The sequence below is a fragment of the Lycium barbarum genome, chromosome 1 (assembly GCF_019175385.1).
Source record: "Lycium barbarum isolate Lr01 chromosome 1, ASM1917538v2, whole genome shotgun sequence".
Taxonomy (NCBI): Eukaryota; Viridiplantae; Streptophyta; class Magnoliopsida; order Solanales; family Solanaceae; genus Lycium; species Lycium barbarum.
The window spans coordinates 154388508-154413571 of NC_083337.1; the positions used below are offsets into that span (position 1 = coordinate 154388508).

General features: G+C 33.5%; 1 protein-coding gene across 5 annotated transcripts; it reads left to right on the plus strand.

Annotated features, from left to right (window-relative positions):
• The first annotated feature begins 4886 nt into the window (after positions 1–4886).
• On the plus strand, positions 4887–24488 carry LOC132645771 (uncharacterized). 5 transcript variants are annotated; one of them, XR_009584174.1, is made up of 4 exons: positions 4887–5005; positions 5083–5130; positions 15769–15824; positions 24313–24488. XR_009584174.1 is itself a non-coding variant. In XM_060362970.1 (4 exons), the coding sequence occupies exon 4, from the start codon at positions 17709–17711 to the stop codon at positions 18969–18971; it is 1263 nt and encodes a 420-aa protein (XP_060218953.1). In that variant the 5' UTR covers positions 4887–5005; positions 5083–5130; positions 15769–15824; positions 16182–17708; the 3' UTR covers positions 18972–19409. The 5 variants fall into 5 exon arrangements, 2 of the variants coding, with proteins under 2 accessions (XP_060218953.1, XP_060218962.1); XM_060362970.1 differs by lacking the exon at positions 24313–24488 and adding an exon at positions 16182–19409; XR_009584175.1 differs by lacking the exons at positions 4887–5005; positions 5083–5130 and adding an exon at positions 12557–12610.
• The last annotated feature ends 576 nt before the right edge of the window (positions 24489–25064 follow it).

Below are 25064 nucleotides of genomic sequence, written 5' to 3' on the forward strand. Positions count from 1 at the left end.
AATTTGGAGGATGCATATATATGATTAGGTTACTGGTTGTGATATTTTATTTTTTTAATCTTAATTGTCTTATAACTTTTTTTAAGAACTAGATGCATTTTAAGTGAGAGTATACATTTTACAAAAAAGGTCCAAAAATTCCCCTGTAGTATTCAAAAAGTTATAAAAATACCCTTTATCCACCTATTTGTTTAAAAATACCTTCTTCCACCTGTTTTGGCTCACTTTTGCTCTTAAAACTAAATTCCCTCTTTTTATTTTCGTTATTTATTACGTGGCGCTTGCCTATTGGTCGAAATTATAACCCACTGCCACCAGATCTTTTCCCTCTTTTCGAATACTATAGGGGCATTTTTAGAAAATATAGAAAATATTTGATCAAACAGTCTATAAAGTTCTTGTATGGTCATGTTGTGCTTGGAATTTTTTATTTTCTTATATGTTTGTGTTTTTTTTTTTTTTTTTTTTTTTTTTTTTGTAATATCGCTTATATTTGTTCTTTTATATTTCCATGTAGGAATGAATATACATTAGAAAGAATGGACATGATTAAAGATTTTAAAGAAAGAGTTTGAATCAGAATTAGAAGTACTAACTACTTCTTTTTCACTTTGAGAAATGGTAATTTTGTGTAACTTTCTTTGAAATAAATTTAAATCTTATGAATGAATAGCCTATTTTCTAACCTTTTTTTGCCTTAATTGTTCGGAATGACTATTTCGTTTCCTTTAAACTAATAAATATCATATAATACAAAATATTACCGAAATCATTAAAAACTAAAAATTAACTTAAATTTTTGCTTTCAATATCTTAAAAAGTGATACTTTCACTATTTTCATTTAGAATTTTAAGAGTGATATCTGCTCTCATTTTCCTTTATCTTACACCTTTGGAACTAAAAACAATTCTCTAATACAAAAGGAGGAAAAATAAATTAATAAAGCCATAAAGGATATAATATACCAAGGATGAAAAAGGACAAAACTTCCTTGCGTGGATGTTTCTTTGTAATTATTCTTAAATTAATATTACAGAAAACTGTATGTTGTGTTGAGTTTTTACTCTTTTTCTAAATTGAACAGTGCAATTGCAATAAATATCTCTTTTTGTGTTTAATATGATACATGATTTAATCAAATTACGGCTAATGACATAACAAGATATGACATTAGTATATAATACTCTATTGGTCATCCTTTTTGAGAAAAATCTGCATTGTAATCCAAATTTTTATATTATTGAAATGCTTGAGAAAAAGGTTTAGCGTATTTTGTGAAGTTGAAAGTTGTACGCATCATTATTTAAAACACGAAAATAGTGACGGTTGTAACTATTCTCTCAATTAATGAGAAGTTGAAAGGACTCATCATTCGGCATATGCTTCTATGTGTAAATGCATACAATGTCTTTCTATTTTCTGTTACATTCTCATCGAGTCTAGATTTTTTTGTTTTTGAATGTCTTTGCTTTTTATAAGTGCAAGAAATGGATGGAATTCTACGATTTCATTCAAAGAGATGGGGAATATATAAATATTAGTTTTTTTATATAAATTATAAAATTAATTAAAATGTAATAAAACATCTAATATAATGAATATTAAATAGTAATAGTAATATTATATACATGAAGGCTAATCATGTTCAGGAGCATTAAGTTATTTTTTGCATTGAATGAAATCCTTATTAAAAAGGATGAGTAAATAAGAAGCTCATAAGTCGTATTTTAATGCTCCACATTTACTTCTCTCTAAAGCGTGCAAATACAATTCCTATTTAGATAATCATATATAAGTGTGAGTGAAAAAGAAGTTAAGCAACCGTATTTTAATGCTCCACATGTACTTCTCTCTAAAGACTAAACGTATCTATACATGAACATAGCTTATGCTCACTCCGATCTATATTACTTGACCACATTACTAAAAATATATGTCCCCAATTACTTGTTCATTTATAAAATTAAGATAAAATTAATTGAATCTTTTCCATCTTACCCTTAGTATTAAATGTTCTTGAAAATAATCAATATTGATTAGAATATATTTATTGGAGAGAGATAGGGGTAAGATAGTACTCCCTCCGTTCACTTTTACTTGTCCACTTTGGACTTTTCACGCTGTTTAAGAAATAATAAATGAAGTGCATAATTTACCAATGTACCCATATTAATTAGTGCATATTTTTATTGAATTTGAAAAATGATTTGAGTTGAGTAATTAATACTATGGGTAAAACAAGAAAAAATAAATTGTCTTATCTTGATATACTAAAAGTGACAAGTAAAAGTGAAATCCTATTTTTGAAATACTTGACAAGTAAAAGTGAACGAAAGGAGTACAATATAGGAGTATTTTTTATTATGATTTTTTAAAGGGCATGCAAAAGGAGTGACCAAGTAATATGAGGCGGAGGGAGTATTAATCACATATTTCCCTCGTTGACGTAAAACCTGCAGAATTTGAAGAGTTGTAGTAACTCACCATAAACTCAGTTCAATTTACTAAGTTAATGCAAATTAAATATCTACTAAATGCACATTATATTACTGCTAGCTATAAAATGTATATCAAATGGACTTCTTCTTCAGTATATGATTGTTGCTTTGTTTGTAGCTTTTGGTTTATTTTTTTCCCCTAAGAATTCTGATTATGCACATATTATCGTCTGCTTCTGATACAACGTAACATTGGTAAGCATATGGAGGCGCCCTTTCAAGGACGGCATCATGATGCCGTTACAAAGTGCAACTTTGAACATATTTTTATTATGGATAAGCAATATTTGTCCAATACAGCTTACTTTGAAGAAGATTTAAGACGACTGCTTACTCTTTGCGTGGATATGATAAATAAAGGGAAAAGGGCACTGTGTGTCATTCAGCCAAACTAATCCACATTTAATCACTGTTTGGGTTAATCCCACTAGGTGTTCGATCGGCCCAAAATAATGCTAAGACTGGTCTGCCCAACAGCCCAGGCGCTTAAAAAAAAAAAAGACTTTTTTGGCGACTAATAGCCTGTTTGCCAAGCTTATTTTTCCCCCAAAAGTACTTATTTTTTCAATAAGTGCTTATTTTAAAAAAAGTGAGATGTTTGGCCAAGCTTTTGGGAGAAAATAATACTTTTGGGGAGTAGCAGAAGTCGTTTTTCAAAAGCTAAAAAAATAGTTTTTGCCCAAAAACACTTTTTTGAAAAGTACTTTTGAGAAAAATACACATTGAAGCACTTTTTAAAAGCTTGGTCAAACACTAATTACTGCCCAAAAGTACTTTTTAAATTAATTGACCAAACACAAACTGCTTTTAGCCAAAAATACTTTTTAAAATAAGTTGTTTTTAGAAGCTTGACTAAGCAGGCTACAAATCACCACAAAAACGTCGCCACCAAAGGGCTGCTACAACATATATACATATGTTGGATTATATATACACTTCATATACAAGAATTATACAGTTTATATACATATGCTGGAATTAATCATACATTTATTATACATAAATTATACGTTAATTATACATTTATTATACAATAATGATATGATATTTATTTTTAACATATACAATAGTGATACATATTATATACCACAATGATACGGTTTCTATAATATATTTTTTATACGTATGGTACATTTTCTATACAAGACTGATACAATTTATATACACATGCTAGAATTATATATACACTTTCTATACAAAAAATGATACATATTATATACAAAAATGATACAATTTCCTATTTTATACAGGGCAGTTGTACTGTGCTAATACACATTATATACACAAATGATACATATTATATACAAAAATGATACATACCTTAGTGATTCATATTTTATACAGTTTCTATACACTACAATAGGTACTGATACATATTTTATACACAAATGACACGTATTATATATAAAAATCGCCTCAAATATTTTTGTGTTTGAGTTTTTATTTGAAAACTGTCTTATTTAAATTTTGACTAATGAATGGGATGAGTTTAATAGGTATAATTTGGGTTTAGAAGAATTGTGACAAGTGGGTGGAATTAGTTTCACCCGACCGGCCAATTATGTCCTTTCCCCATAAATAAAGAGTAATGGAGCGAGGTAAGGAGGGCGAAGTCTTGAACTCTTGATCCCACCAAATATAACTTGTCTGTCTCTTCCCTCGGCTTAAGTTTTCTTTTTATTAAATTTTTTTCTTTTTTTGCACTTGTAAAATGTAGCAATTACGTCCACGGGAAATCAGTTAACACCCCTTTCAGCGGAAAATTAGTGTAAATAGGTAATTTGCTTAAAGGATATATCTTATATGTTGAATCATTTTGACTTTTTTATGCGTTTACTTCTTTATTGTTTAATTATCTCTTAGTGAGATTCTAGCTCCACCAATGATAGAAGTGATAACTAATTAAAAATAGTAAACTTCTGACCTTAATCATCATATTCCGAGATAAAAACGAAAACTAATTGTTGTGTGTGATACGCGTGCTAAATTTATTTGGATGTGTTTCTTAATGTTAAATTATGGGATACACATGTAACGCACGTGTCTGTTTGCACTTAATGACACAAATGATTAACTCTTTACATGTTGTACAAGCCTAAGTAAATTCAATGGCTGCAATTTTCATATTTAGAGAACACTGCCTCACCTATGCACTGATAAGCATCCCATCAAATTTTGCAGTTACATTTTCTGTTACTTATTGTACGCATATTTAGTTTATTTATTTAGTTTAGTTTATTTAGATTTAGTTTAGATTTTTATTTAGACTATTAATAAGTGAAAGTTGAGGGTACGACGAAGGGTATTCCGATAATTTTATCTAGTCCAACTATTTTTTCTCCTTTTACATATATCCTACACAGATCCTTTTCCTTCTACTACATCCTACACAGATCCTTTTCCTTCTACATACATCCTACATAGATTATCCCTTTAATTTTACTTTTATAGCTCCTGTACGTATTTTCTCACAGATTCTCCACGGACCAGATTGTTCTACTTTCAGGTATGCTTCTTTCCATACTGTTTATCTCGTTCACTTGGTAGCTCTAGAAGAATCAGTTCTTTCCTCTTCTGTTCCAGATTTTCAAGGACGGATCTTTGCTTTCTCATCTGGGTGTTGCACTTTTGGTAAGTTTATCGTAATTTTCCCCCTAATTTTCTTCAAATTTACCAATTTTATGGCTTAAATTCATTGTTGTTATCAGTATTTTTCTGAACTCTCTCTTCAATGATCTTCGGCTTCTTTTCCATTGTACTTCTGAGCTATTGTGTGCTGCTTTGTCTGATTTTCTGGTGGGTTCTTTTGCTTGCTTCCTTTGTGCTTCTTCTTTTTCTTTGTTTGCTTAGATTTCTGGTGGTGGGTTTGCTCAGCAAGATCGAAACACTTGGATGATTCAAAAAATTAGAGGAATAAGGGAATTTAGCATAGTTGTGTTTGAACCTTTACTTTCGGATTTAATCTGTCTTAATTTTTTGTTGAGTTGCTCTACGTGTTTCATGTGATGGGTATGGCTAGAATACGTGGTGGGACTAAATTTACCGCATTGAAAATTTGGTGATTTAGTAGCCTTGTTGCTAATTTTGGGTAAAAAGTAGAGTCTTAATCTTTCGGTTTTGATTTGGATTATTCATTTCCCAGGTGGGATTTTGTGTTTGTCGAAGTTATTGGCTTTGTATACAAGAATGCAGTAGATATAGTATAGCAAATGGTTGGCTGGCTAATCCTCATAATTCTGTTTCTATAAGTGGTTAGTTATTTCACTTATAATGTGGAATTTCAGTGGAAAGCAGATTCATTTGCCCCTTAATGATTTACCCCATCCTGGGAACTCTGCTTTCTCAACCATGGATGTATTTCGGTGTTATTTAAAATAAAATTTTAGGGTCTGATTTTTCTAACTTGCATGTGTTAGCTAGGGTTTTAAATAAATAAATAGTACTAGAATTTAAGACTTCCCCTCTAATTTTATGTTGTGGTTAGTAATTTGTTGTTGTGATACTATGTTGGATTAAACGTCGTGGTGAATCTGATAACGTCCAAAATACACTCCTCAAAGAGAAAGTGTACACGGTCGTATGCAATATATTTACCCAACTATGAGTCGGGGTCGATCCCACAGGGAACAATATGCTAGGCAATTAAGAAAGTAAGGAACTTTCACCAACTAAGCTAAAGCCAAACGATAGATAATATTTTGGTTTTTGTTTGAGAAAATTATAACTAATGCGGAAATGTAAACTAACCTAGAAAGCGAGTAAAATGATCAATGGCCACAAGCATGGATAATAGGAGATTACACTCAAGTAACGATCCAACGTATTTTACGATTTTACAACTAAGAGCGGATTTGTGTTGATAGATAATGATATCTAAAATCTCATTGAAAGTCTTCCAACCAAATCAATGAATTTCACTCTAAGCTTTTCCAAGCCTTAGAGTGTGATATTAGGTACAATCAATTTAACCTCAAGTAACTATCCTCTTCCGAGCTCAAGTTATTAGATGAGTTTAATGACCCAAATTCTTGTTAATTAATCTTTCCCAACCTAGATTTCCTCTTCCAAGCTCAATCTAAGTAAATGGGTGAGTCCTAGGGTTAGCTACTCCCTTTGGAAACATTCAAGAATGAGATTAATTAAATCAACAAAGACCCACTTCAATAGTAATAAAAATCATTCAATACATAAGCAAAACAAGAGTTTCAATCCAAACTTCAATCAAGAATAGTTTCACAATCAAGATTCAAGTAATGGAATAAATACTACACACTTAGATATGCAATACAAAACAAGGAATTGAAGAAAGGATTAAGAAATATCTCATTGAAGTGCTTCCAATCTTCTCCTCCAATATTGTAGAAAAACCCTAGCCTCCAAAACTTGCAAAATGACCAAAGATGGAAAATGTTTTGCCCTAGCCTCTCTTTTGTAGCTCCCCCCAATTTTTCCAAGTCCAAAAAATGTCAAAATCTGCCCCCATATTTCTGTTTTTGCAATTCTGCCCGTTTTTGCAAAACTGTCCACTTTTGACAGTTTTGCAAATCTGTCCCGTTTTTGCAAAACTGTCCAATTTTGACAGTTTTGCAAAAATGTCCAGTTTGACCTCTTTTTGACTTTCTTTTCACTTGGTTTCTTCCGATCACTCATTTCAGCTACTTGGCTTGTTTTGCTCTATTTTGTTCCATTTTGGTCCATTTTGATCCATTTTGCTCTTTTATGCTCTCCGGGCCTCTTTTCCTACAAAACAACATAAAAACGCAAAAAGTAACAACAAAAGTGCTTAAGGAGTCACAAAAGCTTAAGGAATTAGCGTCGAATATCGCGTAATTTCACGACTCATCAACACCCCCAACTTAAAGTCTTTGCTTGTCCTCAAGCAAACTAAAACAAAAATCTCAATGAGGATCCATTTTAAGCACAAAAACATGACTTTGGTTGGTACCAACAATTAGGCTACAAGCATGTGAAGCTTCAACCAAATAACTCCCTCATTCAAAATACAATTTCAAGAATGCAATAGAGATATAAAACTATCAAGCAACAACACTCAAGTCTCAATAAGTGACTCAAAACTACTAGCTTACTAGATATGCTCAGTTGACTCAACTTTGGATTTTTCAACATCACCAATCTATCGTAATCCATATGCCCTCACAAGAAAGAAAGTCCCAAAATCACTGTATTCACAACAACAACACAAGGGACAATTACACAAAGTCACTCACACTCAACAAAAAAAATTCTAGTGCTAACAAATATCACATCATAAGCTTGCCCTTATTTTCAATCATCACTAACTCAAGAACATTTAGTTGGAGATCACATAGGGATTTTTTAAGCTTGTAATGTAGGCTTAGGGAAGGGTAGGATAAGTATTTGGGATACAAGTGACTACGCCCTCCTTGAACACTACACAAAACCTTTCGTCCACTTTCCTCTTCATTTCAAAACAACACTCCTTCCTTTGCATACTAGTTTCCCCAATTATTCCAACTTCCTTTATAAAGTTCCAAAATATAATGTGCTAGCACATGCCACCCCCAACTATAAATGTTGCAGTGTCCTCGCTGCACATAATCAAAACAAAACATAAAAATAGAAAAGGAAAAAATAAAGTTTTTTTTTTTTTGGCTGGCACCACCTGCGACCACACATGCGAATCGCAGGTCTGACCTGCGAGTCGCAGGTGATGTCACCTGCATTTTTTTTTTTTTTTTACAAAGATACATTTTTTTTTTGCACAAAAAGTTTGCAACCTTTTTGTATTTTTTAAATTTTTTCTTCTTTTCTTTTGACTTTTTTTTCACAACACCAACCTTCACCACTCTCAAGCAACACTAACACCCCCAACTTAGGCTTTTGGCCTCAAATTCACAATTTCAAGTTCAAGGAGGGAAACGTTCAAAAGAGAGACTTTTCATCAAACATGGTAAAGGCTTGTAATGTGGCAATCAAAGAAAAGGTCATAAGCTCAAATGGGGTTACTAGTGATATTATTTATGCAATGGTAGGCTAGAAAGGCTAAAGAGGCTTTTTCAAACATCACAAAGATAGCCCAAGGTCATCTCTCCAACCAATATGATCAAAATTAATATTGAAAGACTAACCGGGCAAGTTCTAGATGATAAAAGTAAACACAAGATTTATTCAACAAACACTCACACACATGGCATATGAACTAGTCAAGATGGATCAATTTCACTTCCCAAGCAAGAACAACTAGTGCAATATCTCATAATCCAAAGTAAACACAACCAGCAGGTAAAGAGTCACAAAATGAGCCAAAAAGTTGTCACAAAGATCATTCTTTCCTATGCACCTTGCTTTTTAACTTTCACAACAATTTGGAGAGATATTCATATTTCAATTTCACATGCAAGAGACTAACTCTATTAGTACCAAACAAGCCAAGAGTTTTCACATTTTTCCTCAAAGGAGAACCTACACCTAAACTTACAATACTAATGAAAGAAGCTAAGAAAGAAGATAAAATAATAAGAGTGACTAATCCACAACATGTCAAAAGAACAAAATTTTCAAAAATTTTGAGCAAGTTTCAAAATTTAATGCGCTACCACGTGCCACCCCCAACTATAAACATTGCAGTGTCTTCACTACACATAATCAAAACAAAACATAAAAATATTGGATTTTTTTTTTTTTTTGCTTACTGTCACCACCTGCGACCCCACCTGCGATTCGCAGGTATGACCTGTGAGTCGCAGGTGATGTCACCAATTTTTTTTTTTTTTTTTTTTACCATGTGCGACGTGACCTGCGATTCGCAGGTATGACCTGCGAATCGCAGGTTATGACACCAGAAAAGATTTTTTCGCAGCTTTTACTGGTTTTGGGGGCTGTCCGGATATCCGACATGCTCAAAACAACTCCAAAAATTCTGAAACTTTGCAGATTAGTCAAAAACCATAAACTAAACTATTCTAAAAAATAAAATTTCAAAAACGATTTAAAACTTTTAAAACGATGGGTTACCTCCCACCAAGCGCTTGATTTAACGTCGTGGCACGCCGGTTACCTTTACCACTTTTCCTTCCATTTGGAAGATATGAATTTGCGCCCCAACATTGAATCAAGATCATGATGACGCTCATGGGGCGGTGGTAGAAAAACAAGTAGGCCAACTATCGGGTGTCGCATTTTGCACTTCTTGGCCCGTAAGTGAGGCATGCCATTTTGTCTTTTTGGCATAGCAAACTTCAATATGAAAACGCTTTCTTCTTCATTTCCACAATTCTCCATAGGCTCGGTTAGTTCAACTTTCATATCATCAACCAAGCACAATGTTGAAAAATGGTTGGAATGTGGTCCAATGCGCTTCAATTTCAAATTCGCTTCATTTTTGACATCCTCACCCAAGAATGAACTAGAGTCTTCAAAAACCATTTCATGAACTTTTTTATGCAACTCTAGTATCATTTCTTCAATATTGGCATCTTGCATTATTTTTAGATCGGTCGGTTGGCAATTCATCATTAGCTCTTGAAAATCAATGTTGACCACTTTTTCATTGGAAACTAACTGAAAACTACTATCCATGACTATTTGATGTTGAGTATTGCATACCTCAACTTTTGCATTCAATTCGGTATTCAAGTCACGGATAGCAATTTCAAGTTCCTTCAACTCTTGACTTTGCTCAACATGGATTTTTAAAAAAAATTTCCATCATCCTTGAAATGCCTTCACGATGATCTCCATAGGCTCCAAGTTGTTGAGCTTGAGTCATAAGCCAATCTTGGCTCACAACTTCCACTTTGTCAAGACTTTCTTCAAGTTGAGGGTCATTCAAAGCTTGTAAAAATCCACCCTTGGAGAAATTCATGTTTTGGCCACTTTCTTGTCTACTTTCAACATCCTCAAGTTGTTGAGCATTATGAATCTGAGCCAATAATTTCATTTGATCCTCCAAGGTGTGAATAGCTTTGTCATTGCAATTAATTGCTTGCCTCAAGTCATCAAGTGGTTGCCTCAAGTCCTTAACCGCTAAGTCCTGTTTTTCAACTTTTTCAAGGATGGTCTCCAACATGAGCATTATCCTCTCATTTTGAGCATTCGAGACTTCTTCCACTTCCATATCCCTACTATCATCAAAATCAAAACTAGAATAGTCATAGTGGCGGTTCGGGGGAGGGAAGGACAAATAAGCACAATTATCCCAATGACCATTTTGACCACCACACCTATCACAAATACTCCACTCATAGGTTTGAGATTGTGCGCATCATCCGCCACCGGGAGAATTCAAACAATTTTGCCATGAGTGTGGTCCTCCACAATAAAGACAAAGGTCATCAAAGTATGCATAACTACCATCCGACCAATTTTCATTATATGATGCCATTGTTTTTTTTTTTTTTTTTTTTTAGAACTGGACAGTTTCTGCAGAAGCAAAAACTGGACAGTTTCTGCAGAAACAAAAACTGGACAGTTTTTCAGAACTGGACAGTTTCTGCAGAAGCAAAAACTGGACAGTTTTTCAGAACTGGACAGTTTTGCAATTCTGCAAAACTGGTCAGTTTTTTTTTTTTTAGATAAAATAAAGCAATGAAAGTTTGAACCAAAGCAAGTTAGCTTAAATCCCAAACTAACTCAAATACGCCAAATTGTTCCCCGGCAACGGCGCCATTTTTGATAACGTCCAAAATACACTCCTCAAAGAGAAAGTGTACACGGTCGTATGCAATATATTTACCCAACTATGAGTCGGGGTCGATCCCACAGGGAACAATATGCTAGGCAATTAAGAAAGTAAGGAACTTTCACCAACTAAGCTAAAGCCAAACGATAGATAATATTTTGGTTTTTGTTTGAGAAAATTATAACTAATGCGGAAATGTAAACTAACCTAGAAAGCGAGTAAAATGATCAATGGCCACAAGCATGGATAATAGGAGATTACACTCAAGTAACGATCCAACGTATTTTACGATTTTACAACTAAGAGCGGATTTGTGTTGATAGATAATGATATCTAAAATCTCATTGAAAGTCTTCCAACCAAATCAATGAATTTCACTCTAAGCTTTTCCAAGCCTTAGAGTGTGATATTAGGTACAATCAATTTAACCTCAAGTAACTATCCTCTTCCGAGCTCAAGTTATTAGATGAGTTTAATGACCCAAATTCTTGTTAATTAATCTTTCCCAACCTAGATTTCCTCTTCCAAGCTCAATCTAAGTAAATGGGTGAGTCCTAGGGTTAGCTACTCCCTTTGGAAACATTCAAGAATGAGATTAATTAAATCAACAAAGACCCACTTCAATAGTAATAAAAATCATTCAATACATAAGCAAAACAAGAGTTTCAATCCAAACTTCAATCAAGAATAGTTTCACAATCAAGATTCAAGTAATGGAATAAATACTACACACTTAGATATGCAATACAAAACAAGGAATTGAAGAAAGGATTAAGAAATATCTCATTGAAGTGCTTCCAATCTTCTCCTCCAATATTGTAGAAAAACCCTAGCCTCCAAAACTTGCAAAATGACCAAAGATGGAAAATGTTTTGCCCTAGCCTCTCTTTTGTAGCTCCCCCCAATTTTTCCAAGTCCAAAAAATGTCAAAATCTGCCCCCATATTTCTGTTTTTGCAATTCTGCCCGTTTTTGCAAAACTGTCCACTTTTGACAGTTTTGCAAATCTGTCCCGTTTTTGCAAAACTGTCCAATTTTGACAGTTTTGCAAAAATGTCCAGTTTGACCTCTTTTTGACTTTCTTTTCACTTGGTTTCTTCCGATCACTCATTTCAGCTACTTGGCTTGTTTTGCTCTATTTTGTTCCATTTTGGTCCATTTTGATCCATTTTGCTCTTTTATGCTCTCCGGGCATCTTTTCCTACAAAACAACATAAAAACGCAAAAAGTAACAACAAAAGTGCTTAAGGAGTCACAAAAGCTTAAGGAATTAGCGTCGAATATCGCGTAATTTCACGACTCATCAACACCCCCAACTTAAAGTCTTTGCTTGTCCTCAAGCAAACTAAAACAAAAATCTCAATGAGGATCCATTTTAAGCACAAAAACTCTTCTGTTCCAGATTTTCAAGGACGGATCTTTGCTTTCTCATCTGGGTGTTGCACTTTTGGTAAGTTTATCGTAATTTTCCCCCTAATTTTCTTCAAATTTACCAATTTTATGGCTTAAATTCATTGTTGTTATCAGTATTTTTCTGAACTCTCTCTTCAATGATCTTCGGCTTCTTTTCCATTGTACTTCTGAGCTATTGTGTGCTGCTTTGTCTGATTTTCTGGTGGGTTCTTTTGCTTGCTTCCTTTGTGCTTCTTCTTTTTCTTTGTTTGCTTAGATTTCTGGTGGTGGGTTTGCTCAGCAAGATCGAAACACTTGGATGATTCAAAAAATTAGAGGAATAAGGGAATTTAGCATAGTTGTGTTTGAACCTTTACTTTCGGATTTAATCTGTCTTAATTTTTTGTTGAGTTGCTCTACGTGTTTCATGTGATGGGTATGGCTAGAATACGTGGTGGGACTAAATTTACCGCATTGAAAATTTGGTGATTTAGTAGCCTTGTTGCTAATTTTGGATAAAAAGTAGAGTCTTAATCTTTCGGTTTTGATTTGGATTATTCATTTCCCAGGTGGGATTTTGTGTTTGTCGAAGTTATTGGCTTTGTATACAAGAATGCAGTAGATATAGTATAGCAAATGGTTGGCTGGCTAATCCTCATAATTCTGTTTCTATAAGTGGTTAGTTATTTCACTTATAATGTGGAATTTCAGTGGAAAGCAGATTCATTTGCCCCTTAATGATTTACCCCATCCTGGGAACTCTGCTTTCTCAACCATGGATGTATTTCGGTGTTATTTAAAATAAAATTTTAGGGTCTGATTTTTCTAACTTGCATGTGTTAGCTAGGGTTTTAAATAAATAAATAGTACTAGAATTTAAGACTTCCCCTCTAATTTTATGTTGTGGTTAGTAATTTGTTGTTGTGATACTGTGTTGGATTAAACGTCGTGGTGAATCTGATAACGTCCAAAATACACTCCTCAAAGAGAAAGTGTACACGGTCGTATGCAATATATTTACCCAACTATGAGTCGGGGTCGATCCCACAGGGAACAATATGCTAGGCAATTAAGAAAGTAAGGAACTTTCACCAACTAAGCTAAAGCCAAACGATAGATAATATTTTGGTTTTTGTTTGAGAAAATTATAACTAATGCGGAAATGTAAACTAACCTAGAAAGCGAGTAAAATGATCAATGGCCACAAGCATGGATAATAGGAGATTACACTCAAGTAACGATCCAACGTATTTTACGATTTTACAACTAAGAGCGGATTTGTGTTGATAGATAATGATATCTAAAATCTCATTGAAAGTCTTCCAACCAAATCAATGAATTTCACTCTAAGCTTTTCCAAGCCTTAGAGTGTGATATTAGGTACAATCAATTTAACCTCAAGTAACTATCCTCTTCCGAGCTCAAGTTATTAGATGAGTTTAATGACCCAAATTCTTGTTAATTAATCTTTCCCAACCTAGATTTCCTCTTCCAAGCTCAATCTAAGTAAATGGGTGAGTCCTAGGGTTAGCTACTCCCTTTGGAAACATTCAAGAATGAGATTAATTAAATCAACAAAGACCCACTTCAATAGTAATAAAAATCATTCAATACATAAGCAAAACAAGAGTTTCAATCCAAACTTCAATCAAGAATAGTTTCACAATCAAGATTCAAGTAATGGAATAAATACTACACACTTAGATATGCAATACAAAACAAGGAATTGAAGAAAGGATTAAGAAATATCTCATTGAAGTGCTTCCAATCTTCTCCTCCAATATTGTAGAAAAACCCTAGCCTCCAAAACTTGCAAAATGACCAAAGATGGAAAATGTTTTGCCCTAGCCTCTCTTTTGTAGCTCCCCCCAATTTTTCCAAGTCCAAAAAATGTCAAAATCTGCCCCCATATTTCTGTTTTTGCAATTCTGCCCGTTTTTGCAAAACTGTCCACTTTTGACAGTTTTGCAAATCTGTCCCGTTTTTGCAAAACTGTCCAATTTTGACAGTTTTGCAAAAATGTCCAGTTTGACCTCTTTTTGACTTTCTTTTCACTTGGTTTCTTCCGATCACTCATTTCAGCTACTTGGCTTTTTTTGCTCTATTTTGTTCCATTTTGGTCCATTTTGATCCATTTTGCTCTTTTATGCTCTCCGGGCATCTTTTCCTACAAAACAACATAAAAACGCAAAAAGTAACAACAAAAGTGCTTAAGGAGTCACAAAAGCTTAAGGAATTAGCGTCGAATATCGCGTAATTTCACGACTCATCAGAATCTTAATCTTTTATTGCCACAAAATTTTAGTTGGAAATCAGTTAGCTTTTCTCTTGATATCCTGAACAGATGGATACAGTAAAGCTGAAAGTTGTCGCAGATAGGTTCTTTGCTAAAAGAAGTTCATTTTTATTTTGGTCCATAGATTGCATAGGCATTAATTGATGGTGCAATCATAGTAATCTTTCACATATTCTCCATCCTTAACTGCACAAGATCTTGAACATATCCTATTAGCAACCAACAAATAAAGAGTTCATGAGAAAAGTACAATCCATAATTCTCATGATTTAAAAAGAACAACATAGATTAAGAAAGCAAATATTGCATGAATGCATTCTCTGTTTGGGGGATGTTCGATGGAAAGTAGGGAGAATCCTTCGAACTTGGGAGAGCTTAAATCTGGAAGTACTCCTATGTTACCGAACAAGCTAACTGTGAACAATTTAGTAGTGGACATTCAAAGATAGTGTTCCCTGTTGGAGGTCTTTCAATAAATGGGAATATAATGTGCTTTGATTTCCAAGGATCAGTAAGAAAATAGTTGCTGAGCTTATTTAGACCTCCTAAACTTGGGCTAGAGTTTCATAGACGTTATCAAACCAGACCACAACTTTCCTTTTTAATTTTCTTTCAATTTTTTCCTGTAGCTTCTTCAACAATATTAATTTAGTGCACAAGTAAGACTGAATTGATGACTCAAATGAATTCTGAGGATGTCGTGAAATTCTGTTTCTAAATCTGTTGCACCTAAGTTCGCAGACATGCACACCTAATAACAATTTCTTGTCATAGAAAGAAATTGACTGGTGTTATGATTGGGATTATAACGTGTATTTCGTGAATTTGTATTTTATTTAATCCATTATATTATATAAAATCACCTACTTTTTCCATCCATTTAATTGGCATATAATGGTCCTACAATTTTGATTGCGCAGTGTTTGGAAAGTAAAGTTGCTTCAGCGGCACAGACGAACACTGTTACGACTTAAAGGTAATTTTGCGTTTGGTTTCACATTATTATTAAATTACTGAGTTAGTCTATATATCCAAATTTCATCAGTTTATTTATTTAACAAGATGTAAGGAGATTAAGAGTCTATTTGATTTAGATTTATTAGAGTAATTATTTAGTACCTTCCATGTCAAAAGCCATCTCAAGGGAGAGATACCATCAATGTGAGTATAATTTTTTGGGGAGAGATACCACCAATCTGATTTCTGTAACTGTTTATCTTCATATTTTATTACTATTTGTTATTTTTAATTATATGGGTGTGTGTTGTAAGAATATATTAAATTTTAACTATGACAAAAAAAAATGGATTCTAACTGAGTACTTTGAAATCAGATGTCTGACAAAAAAAGAAAGATGAAGAATGTCCAAATGGAGAAAAATCTTAGACGTCGTATTGCCTATAAAGAAATGCCGCCTGACCAAAAGGCAGCACTTCTAGAACGGCGTCGGGTAGAATATGCTGCGAGAAGACATACTCTCTTAGAAAATTCTACTCCTAACTGTTCTACTCCGAAAAGCATGATTTCAGGAGAATCTGCTCTGGGACAACCTGCTCTGTTCATTCAAGAGACACCTTCTTCTTCTCGAATTGATTGGTTAAATCAAACTTCGTTTTTACTTCGCCGCTCTATTTATGTTAGATCTTACAAAATTAAAATATTTCAGGCCGCAAATCAACACAGGTAGGTTGTTGGAATATCAATCCACTACCTTCCTATCCTACTATTTTAAAAAAGGTCCCAAATTGTAGATTCTGCAAAGCCAAAAGATTTCAATATGAAACCCCAAGCTTTTGCTGTAGTAATGGTTCAGTAAAATTATTTTCACAGCAACTACCTCCTGAATTAAAAAGTTTCTACTATGGAAACTCCGATGAATCCAATCATTTCCGTACTTATATTAGAACATACAATAATATATTTGCATTCACTTCACTTGGAGTAAAGTACGATAAGGAATTGGCACAAGGAACTCAAGGAATCTACACATTTAAAGTTCAAGGACAAATGTATCATTTTCTTAATAGCCTCACTACTACAGCTAACAATGCAAGAAATTTACAACTTTATTTTTACGATAATGAGAATGATATAGTTGATAAAATGGCCTTTTCAGAAAACCTCAATAGATCTGTTATTGCGAAATTAGTCGATATTCTAAAAATTAATCCATACTCCGTTTTTCTAAAATCTCTAACACATATTCCATATTTATCCAACTTCTACATCGCACTTAAATGTGATTCTGCTTTGGACCAACGAACATACAACTTACCCAATGTTTCAGAAGTTGCAGCTATATGGACTGATGAAGAATTAGACAGTCCTGCTTCTACACCACATATTCGTGTTTACACACATAGCAACACTAACCAACTGGTTCACTATTACAGTATCCTTTGTTGTTTCCCTATGGTGAAAATGGTTGGCATTGTGGTATTCAAAGAGTTATACAAAAAGCAAACTTCCCTAGAAATTCTTCTTCTTGCAAACATCAGAACATTCCAAGTGTATCCAACATGTCTTCAATTGATGGATTTCTTGATATTGAACAAGTAATTTTGCAGAAAGAAAGACAAAAAAAAGAACACTGTATCTTGTCGTGAATATTACTATTCAAATTAGAGATGATGAAGAAAATGATACTTTACATTCTGGGAGAGTATTCCAACAGTTTTCTGTAGATCAATACATAAAAGTGGAAACACAAAGATTAGACTTCTTGTTATTCAATCAAGATTAATTTCGAATTGAAGTATTAGCAGGACTTATTGATCTTTTAAGACTAGGAGAAAGAGAGGCTTCAAATATTGGCAGAAAAACATTCCTTCCTGCTAGCTTTACTGGGGGTCCTAGAGATATGCGACGTCGATACATGGATGCCATTGCATTAGTACAACACTTTGGAAAACCCGATATGTTTTTGGCCATGACATGTAATCCTTCATGGCCAGAAATAGAAGATTTCTTACTACCAACTGATGAAATACAAAATAGACCCGATTTAATAAGCCGAGTATTTAAAGCAAAACTAGAAGAACTAAAATCTGATATAGTTAAAACAAGTATATTCGAAAAAGTTGCTGCTTTTATGTACTCTATAGAATTTCAAAAAAGAGGTCTTCCTCATGCACATTTCCTTATTATACTTGAAGATGAGTATAAATTATTGACACCTGAGGCTTATGATAGAATTGTTTGTGCTGAACTACCAAATTCTGATACAAATCAATATTTACATTCTTTGGTTATTAAGCATATGATGCATGGACCTTGTGGAACTTTAAATCCTACAAATTCGTGCATGAAGAAAAAGGGATATTGTAAATTTAAATACCCCAAAAGTTATGCCAATGAAACATCTAAAGGTCAGAATTCATATCCAATATATAGGAGACGAGATACTGGAAAATTTGTAAAAATTAGAGCCCAATATCTTGACAATTCATGGGTAGTTCCTTACAATCCATATCTACTAAGCAAGTTTAATTGTCACATAAATGTTGAAGTTTGTGCAGATATTAAAGTTGTTAAATATATCTATAAATACATTTGTAAAGGGCAAGATAAAATTGCTTTCAATATACAAAGTAATGACACTAATAATACAGACATAGATGAAATAAAGGAATATAGATCAGGCAGATGGGTATCACCTCCAGAAACTATGTGGCGTTTGTTTGCGTTTCATATCAATGAGATGAATCCCAATGTATACCAACTTCAGCTACATCTTAAAAATCAACAATTTGTCTCCTTTAAAACGACTACAAATCTAAATTCAATACTTAAAAATCCTACAAATCGAAGACCAATGTTGACAAAAAAAAATTCAATGAACGAAAAAAATAAACATGCCATAGAACTTAACTTATTGTACAAAGAATTCCCAGAACATTTTGTTTGGTCAATGACTGATAAAATGTGGTCACGTCGAAGACAAGGTTATGTTATTGGACGTATTATTAGTTGTCATCCAATAGAAGGAGAAAGATACTACCTTCGACTATTATTGATGAACATACGAGGACCAAAATCATATGAAGATCTCAAGACTGTAAATGGAAAATCCTATAAGACATTTAGAGAATCTGTAGAAAAAAAGAGGATTGTTAGCTTCTGATAATAACTTAATTGAATGGATGTTAGAAGCTGCAAATTACCAAATGCCTTATAGTCTACGACGTTTATTTGCTACACTATTAGTATATTGTAGTCCTGCTAATCCAAAAGAATTATGGGAAAGATTTGAAAGCTCCATGTCTGAAGACTTTACAGCTATGCCAAACATACAAACAAAAAACATTCGTTATTTAGTTCTAAGCCACATAAATGATATATTTCATTCAATGGGATGGAATATCAATGAATTTAAACTCACATCAGAAAATATTACATCTTCTAGAATAATGCAAGAGGCTAGAGACACCCATTTAGAAAGAAACATAATTGTAACTGAAGAAGATTTATTACTATATAAAAAACTAAATAAAGAACAAGAACAAGCGTACATCACCATACTTAATAAAATATTCTCAAATGAACCAGGAGCATTCTTTATTGATGGGTCTGTAGGAACGGGAATTTTTTTTTATACCGCGCTTTATTAGCTACTGTACGATCAAAAGGATTTATAGCTTTAGCCACAGCAACTTCTGGTGTTGCAGCTTCAGTGCTCCCTGGAGGACGAACTGCCCACTCACGTTTTAAACTTCCTATTGATGTAGGTGAAAATTACTGTTGCAATATAAGTAAACAGAGTTCACTTGCATTTTTAATTCAAGATGCAAAACTAATAGTTTGGGATGAAGTATCAATGGCTAGGAAAAAACTTGTTGAGACTTTTGATTCACTCTTGAGAGATCTTATGGGTATAAATACACTATTTGGTGGAAAAGTCGTAGTTTTTGGAGGCGATTTTACACAAACTTTACCTGTTGTGAAAAGCTGAACAAAAAAGGATTTCATACGTGAATGTTTATTGTATTCAAATATCTGGGATCATCTTCAAAAATTCCATTTGACACAAAATATGCGTGCATGCAAAGATCCTACATTTTGTGAGTATTAACTAAGAATTGGAGATGGAAGAGAAGAAGTTAATGAACATGATAAAATCGAGGTTCCAAAATCATTTCTTATTCCTTTTACGAATGAGAAAGATTCATTAAATATTTTATTCAAAACTGTTTATCCCAATCTAGTGATGCTCATGTCTGATACATCCTCCGTAACATCACGTGTTATCTTAACGACCAAAAATGATTTCGTAAACGAAATTAATCAGATGTTGATAGATGACTTTCCCACAACTGCTGTGACATTCTTTGGAATTGATGAAACTATAGAGCCAAAAGATCAAAGCCAATTTGAAGACTTCCTCCATACTTTGAATCCTACTGGTTTGCCTCCTTATAAGTTAGTTCTAAAGCAAAATTGTCCAATTATACTACTACACAATTTAAATCCTTCTGAAGGTTTATGCAATGGTACACGCTTAATTTGTTCTGATTTCAAAACTCATATTATTAGTGCTAAAATTGCAAGTGGTGACTTTAAAGGCAAACATGTTTTTATTCCTCGAATACCATTGTTATGTTCACAAGACGAAAAATTGCCTATTCAATTTAAAAGAACACAATTTCCTATTCGACTATGTTTTGCTATGACTATAAATAAAGCTTAAGGTCAAACACTAGATTCCGTAGGAATTTATTTACGTGAACCTGTCTTTTCACACGGTCAACTTTATGTTGCTTTATCAAGAGCAAGAAGTTCAGACTGTGTAAAAATATTAATCTGACCCGCAACAGTAGACGATCCCGATGATCATTCTACCTACAATATAGTATAAAATGAAATTATCCATAAAGCATTCTCTTAGGACTTTCAAAAAGCTACTAATTATTCATATAACATATGTAAGTTATTACTTCCATTTATATTTTTCATAAACCTTACTTCCTTTATCATACTATTCCATTGTTTAACCCACTTTAATTATTTTTCAAGGAGAAGTTAATTACCAGATTTTTTGTAGCTATTCTTGAAATTCCTGTGGCATTTATTCTTTTAACCAATTCCGTACATGCATTGATTGAAGAAAAGGGGCTATATAGAAAGTAAGTCTTCCATCTTCAACATATACTTTGTTCTTTGCTTGCTCCATCAATTAAGAATTCTTTACTGAAAGTACCAATGAACAAATGTTTTTTATTGTTACTTGGTTGTTGATCATAGTTATCGTAGTTCAAGGGGAGCATCTACATATGATAATTTACTTATGACACCTCTTTGGCTGCCTTACGTTCTTACCTTAGTGGTAGGAGCCCGTTTGGATTGGCTTATAAGTTGCCTATAAGTTGTTTTCAGCTTTTTTGAGTGTTTGGCTGGCTAGCTTAAAGCTATTTTGTGCTTAAAATAAGCCCCAAAAATTAATTGGGCCCATTTGGCTTAGCTTATCTAAAGCAGCTTATAAGCTGAAAACAACTTATAAGTAAAAAAAAATAAGTTGGACTACCCCAACTTTTTTTTTTTTGCCTTATAAGTTGTTTCCAGCTTATAAGCTGCTTTTTTAAGCCCATCCAAACAGGTTCTAGGTGTATTCTGCTTTTCTGTTTTCATTTTTCAATTACTCTTTGGGGATGACGTGACTTTCATCTTGTTTAACTTATTTTTTGAACATTTTCATGTGTCAGATCTTAAAGGTAAGTGCATTACTCGGTTGCCCTGTGATTGTCTTTTCTTCAATTACTGAAGCACGGGCCCAACAAGAACTGGAGTTGAATGATAGAGTGCTTCCAGAGTAACTTTGCTTCCTTTCCTTAGTCGTATGATAACATTGCAATGAAGAAGCTGACGGCATATATGTGAGAGAAACCAAAAGCATTTGCTTTGCATATTCTACAAATTTCAACAATACACTTAAGTGGCAATTTTTTTGCACCTAATTCTCCCAAAAAAAGGTTGTTCATTGCCTCAAAGTAGGATTGGCTCTTTCCCTTGTGTCTGTGTTTTATTACATGAGGCGTCTGTGTGAAGTTGTTGGATGGAATGCTATGTGGGCTGTTATGGTAGTTGAAGTAGTATTTGAGTACACTCTAGGTGAGTATTCATATGTCACACCTATGTTTCTTTCTTTTATTTAATTCATTGTGCATAAGACTTTTGAAAATGTTATTCACTTGGAGTCAAAATTCCATTACCATATGCAGGTTCTACACTTTATAAGTGTGTAAATACAACTATGGTAGCATGTCTCGCTGAATCTCTAGGAATTGATGTTCACGGGTTGGAAGTCAATCTGAAGAAAGATTTGAACTTGTTATTCTCCAAAAAGTAGCTGCATGTGGTTTGCTCCAAATTGATTTGGGCATGTGAATCGAACTTCAGGTATGTCTTCAATGTCTGCAAAATATTTGTTCATCTCTCGTATATTTTGTTTATTGCTCTTCTTTGTGCCTTTGATTTTCTCCAACAGCTAACAGTGTGATTAATGAAAGCTAGATGAGGGATTGCGTATGTAATACATCTTTCCTTTCTTGTGTCTGTTTGGTAATTACAATTGGTTTCCATCATGGAGATAGATTGAAAACTATTCTAGTAAAAAAATTTGGCAGAGATTTCCCCACTGATATAGAAAATTAGACCTTATTCTTTTGAGTTGTGGGACAGTAGAAAGGTGCTTAACTTGACGAAAGTGAATGTAATGAGAGCCTATGGAACTGCTAAAGACAAGTTTCAGCATCTTTAAGATCGTCATCAAATGAGGGCGAAGAAATTTGTAAAGCGGTAAACTGATACCTCCTACTTGGCTATGTTGCGTGAGATCTATATATACCAAAAATAATAACAAATACCAAGTTATGTAATGACCAACTTTCATCTATGAATTGGGCAATCTATCTTCCTCTTCCTTTTAAAAAAAAATACAGTTGCTAGCATTTGAACATGGCATCAAGTGACATCACTACATAGAGGTCGATTCTTTGGAACTTAGTAATTCTTTAGTAATGTTGGTTAAACACACATAATAGTTTGATCCAAATTTAGACAAACCTTCATTGCTTCACTCTAATGTTTTTAGAAAATGAGCAGCTTAATTATTATGTTTATAAGAGCCCTTCCACTGTACATTTTAAAATATTTAAAACCAACAACTACCTTTAATATCATTTGGAATGGTGAAAAGGTGTACAGTTTAATACCATCCTCTGTCTGATGAGGTTTTTGAAATTTGACTTGAGCTAGGTTGATTGCAATGTAAGTTGAGTTGCTTTCTCTGCTCTTTTTGTTAGTACCAATTTGCTTGCCATGTAAGAAAAAACTAGCCTTTGTTGCGATGTTAAATATCTAATGTTTATGCTGGATGTTTCTCCTTCCAATCTTATAAAAAATCACACTTTCAAGATACCACATCTGTGGTGTAATGAAATACCACTCTTGCATGGAACTAAAGAAACACAATTGATCAAGGTCTTTGATGAATTATTGATGACAGTTCTGGTGTTGATCGGATTACTCTAATTATTATAATGAAAGTAGGATGATCATTGTAGCAAATTAGTATCAACTGAAGGCTTAGGGATAAGGAGGAAAAAAGTGGTGTTTTGAATGGGACAAATATGCTTTACATACACTAATTTTGCAGCTGAAAGACTAGATTTGGAGATTATTTATGTGGGGTGTTTGAAGTCATCAGATTTAGAATTCAATAAACAAGAGGAAGTAGCAAAATTCTTATGAAAGAAATTTAGGTATGTACCAACTATCTTGTCATTGATAAACAAGTATTATCATTGACTTTTGCAAGCATTTCTTATGGCCTTTGTTTCATTACATGCTGCTTCTGACACCAACTCACAATTTCTGGTCTGAGAAGTCTTTGTGGGTGGCTTATGTATCAGCACAAGATCCTTGCGAATAAGGTTTGTGACGTGATCAATCCGGGTGAAAACTATGTTTGGATTCAAAATTATCATCTCGTGATTTTTGCCTACTATGTTGAGCAGAATACAATAGAATAAAAGTTGATTTTTTCCTTTATAGTCCTTTGTCATCATCTGAATATACTAGCAAAGCAAAATCTCACAAATGATGTGAAGTTGTTTTCTTACTTAGTTTTTTACTAAAGTGCTAGCTAGCCTTAGAAGGGCTTTCAAGTAACAAACTGCCATTCCTCACTCAATATAGCTTGTTGTTTCATTGATTGTTGCTTGATGCATGGGTAACAGAAAAGACTCAAAGTTATGCCAACTTGCACCCATGGGTTCCTTCTACCAACTTATAGTTCCAAGAGCTATTTATTTTATAGTAGCATCGTAGTATTTCTCTTTACCTTAACAGGACACAAACATTTTACTTGCATCCTACTTCACATTGTGTCCACCTCATTTCTTACTCTTACCAAATTCTTTCTTTTATTTTGGTAGACAAGTACTCATCCCTATGGTTTCTAATGGCAGGTTCTAATATCTTTGACCACTTGGGAAAAAAGGCTTATGAGTTATGACAACAAAGCTTTATGGAGTGGTCAAATTTCAAAAGGCATGGTTCTTCTTTTTTTCATTATGTAAACAGATTTCCTCATTGAAAATGAAGAATGTACGATTTCACAATATTGTATACTTTTGTAGATTAGTGCGCGTAAATATTATGAAGTATTAAAACCTAAAACACGTAGAATTATTTTCTTGGTGTTATGATCCTTTTAGTATTCCTGTAATAATTGCACAAATAATACAAACAATGATGTCAGCCATACGCCCGTGCTTTCCATCTAGTATAGATATAAACAATATTGTCCTAATTGACCAATAATTAATCATAAAACACTTAGACTATACTACAAATAGAGCTGGTAATTGTCACAGTTACATTTTCTAGTGCTCATAAAACGAGTTTCTTCATGTAACGTGTATATATTGTTCAAATTAATCTATACAAATTAACATGGGATATACGTGCAACGCCCGTGTCCAAAACTTGCTTATTAATTAGGGTGAAGGAAATACTTTATTTATTTTTCTTAGAAGTGCGTAACACAAAATGCTCGGTGATCAAATCTGTTAATAACTCCTCTATTCTTAAAAAGTCGAGCTTTGCATTTAACAGCAGCTTAAGCAGTGTAGCGGCTATATTTAACACCTACTTATGTAGCGTGACACGTGTTTTTTTTTTGTGTGTGTATATAAACATAGGAAAAATCTATTTGGCC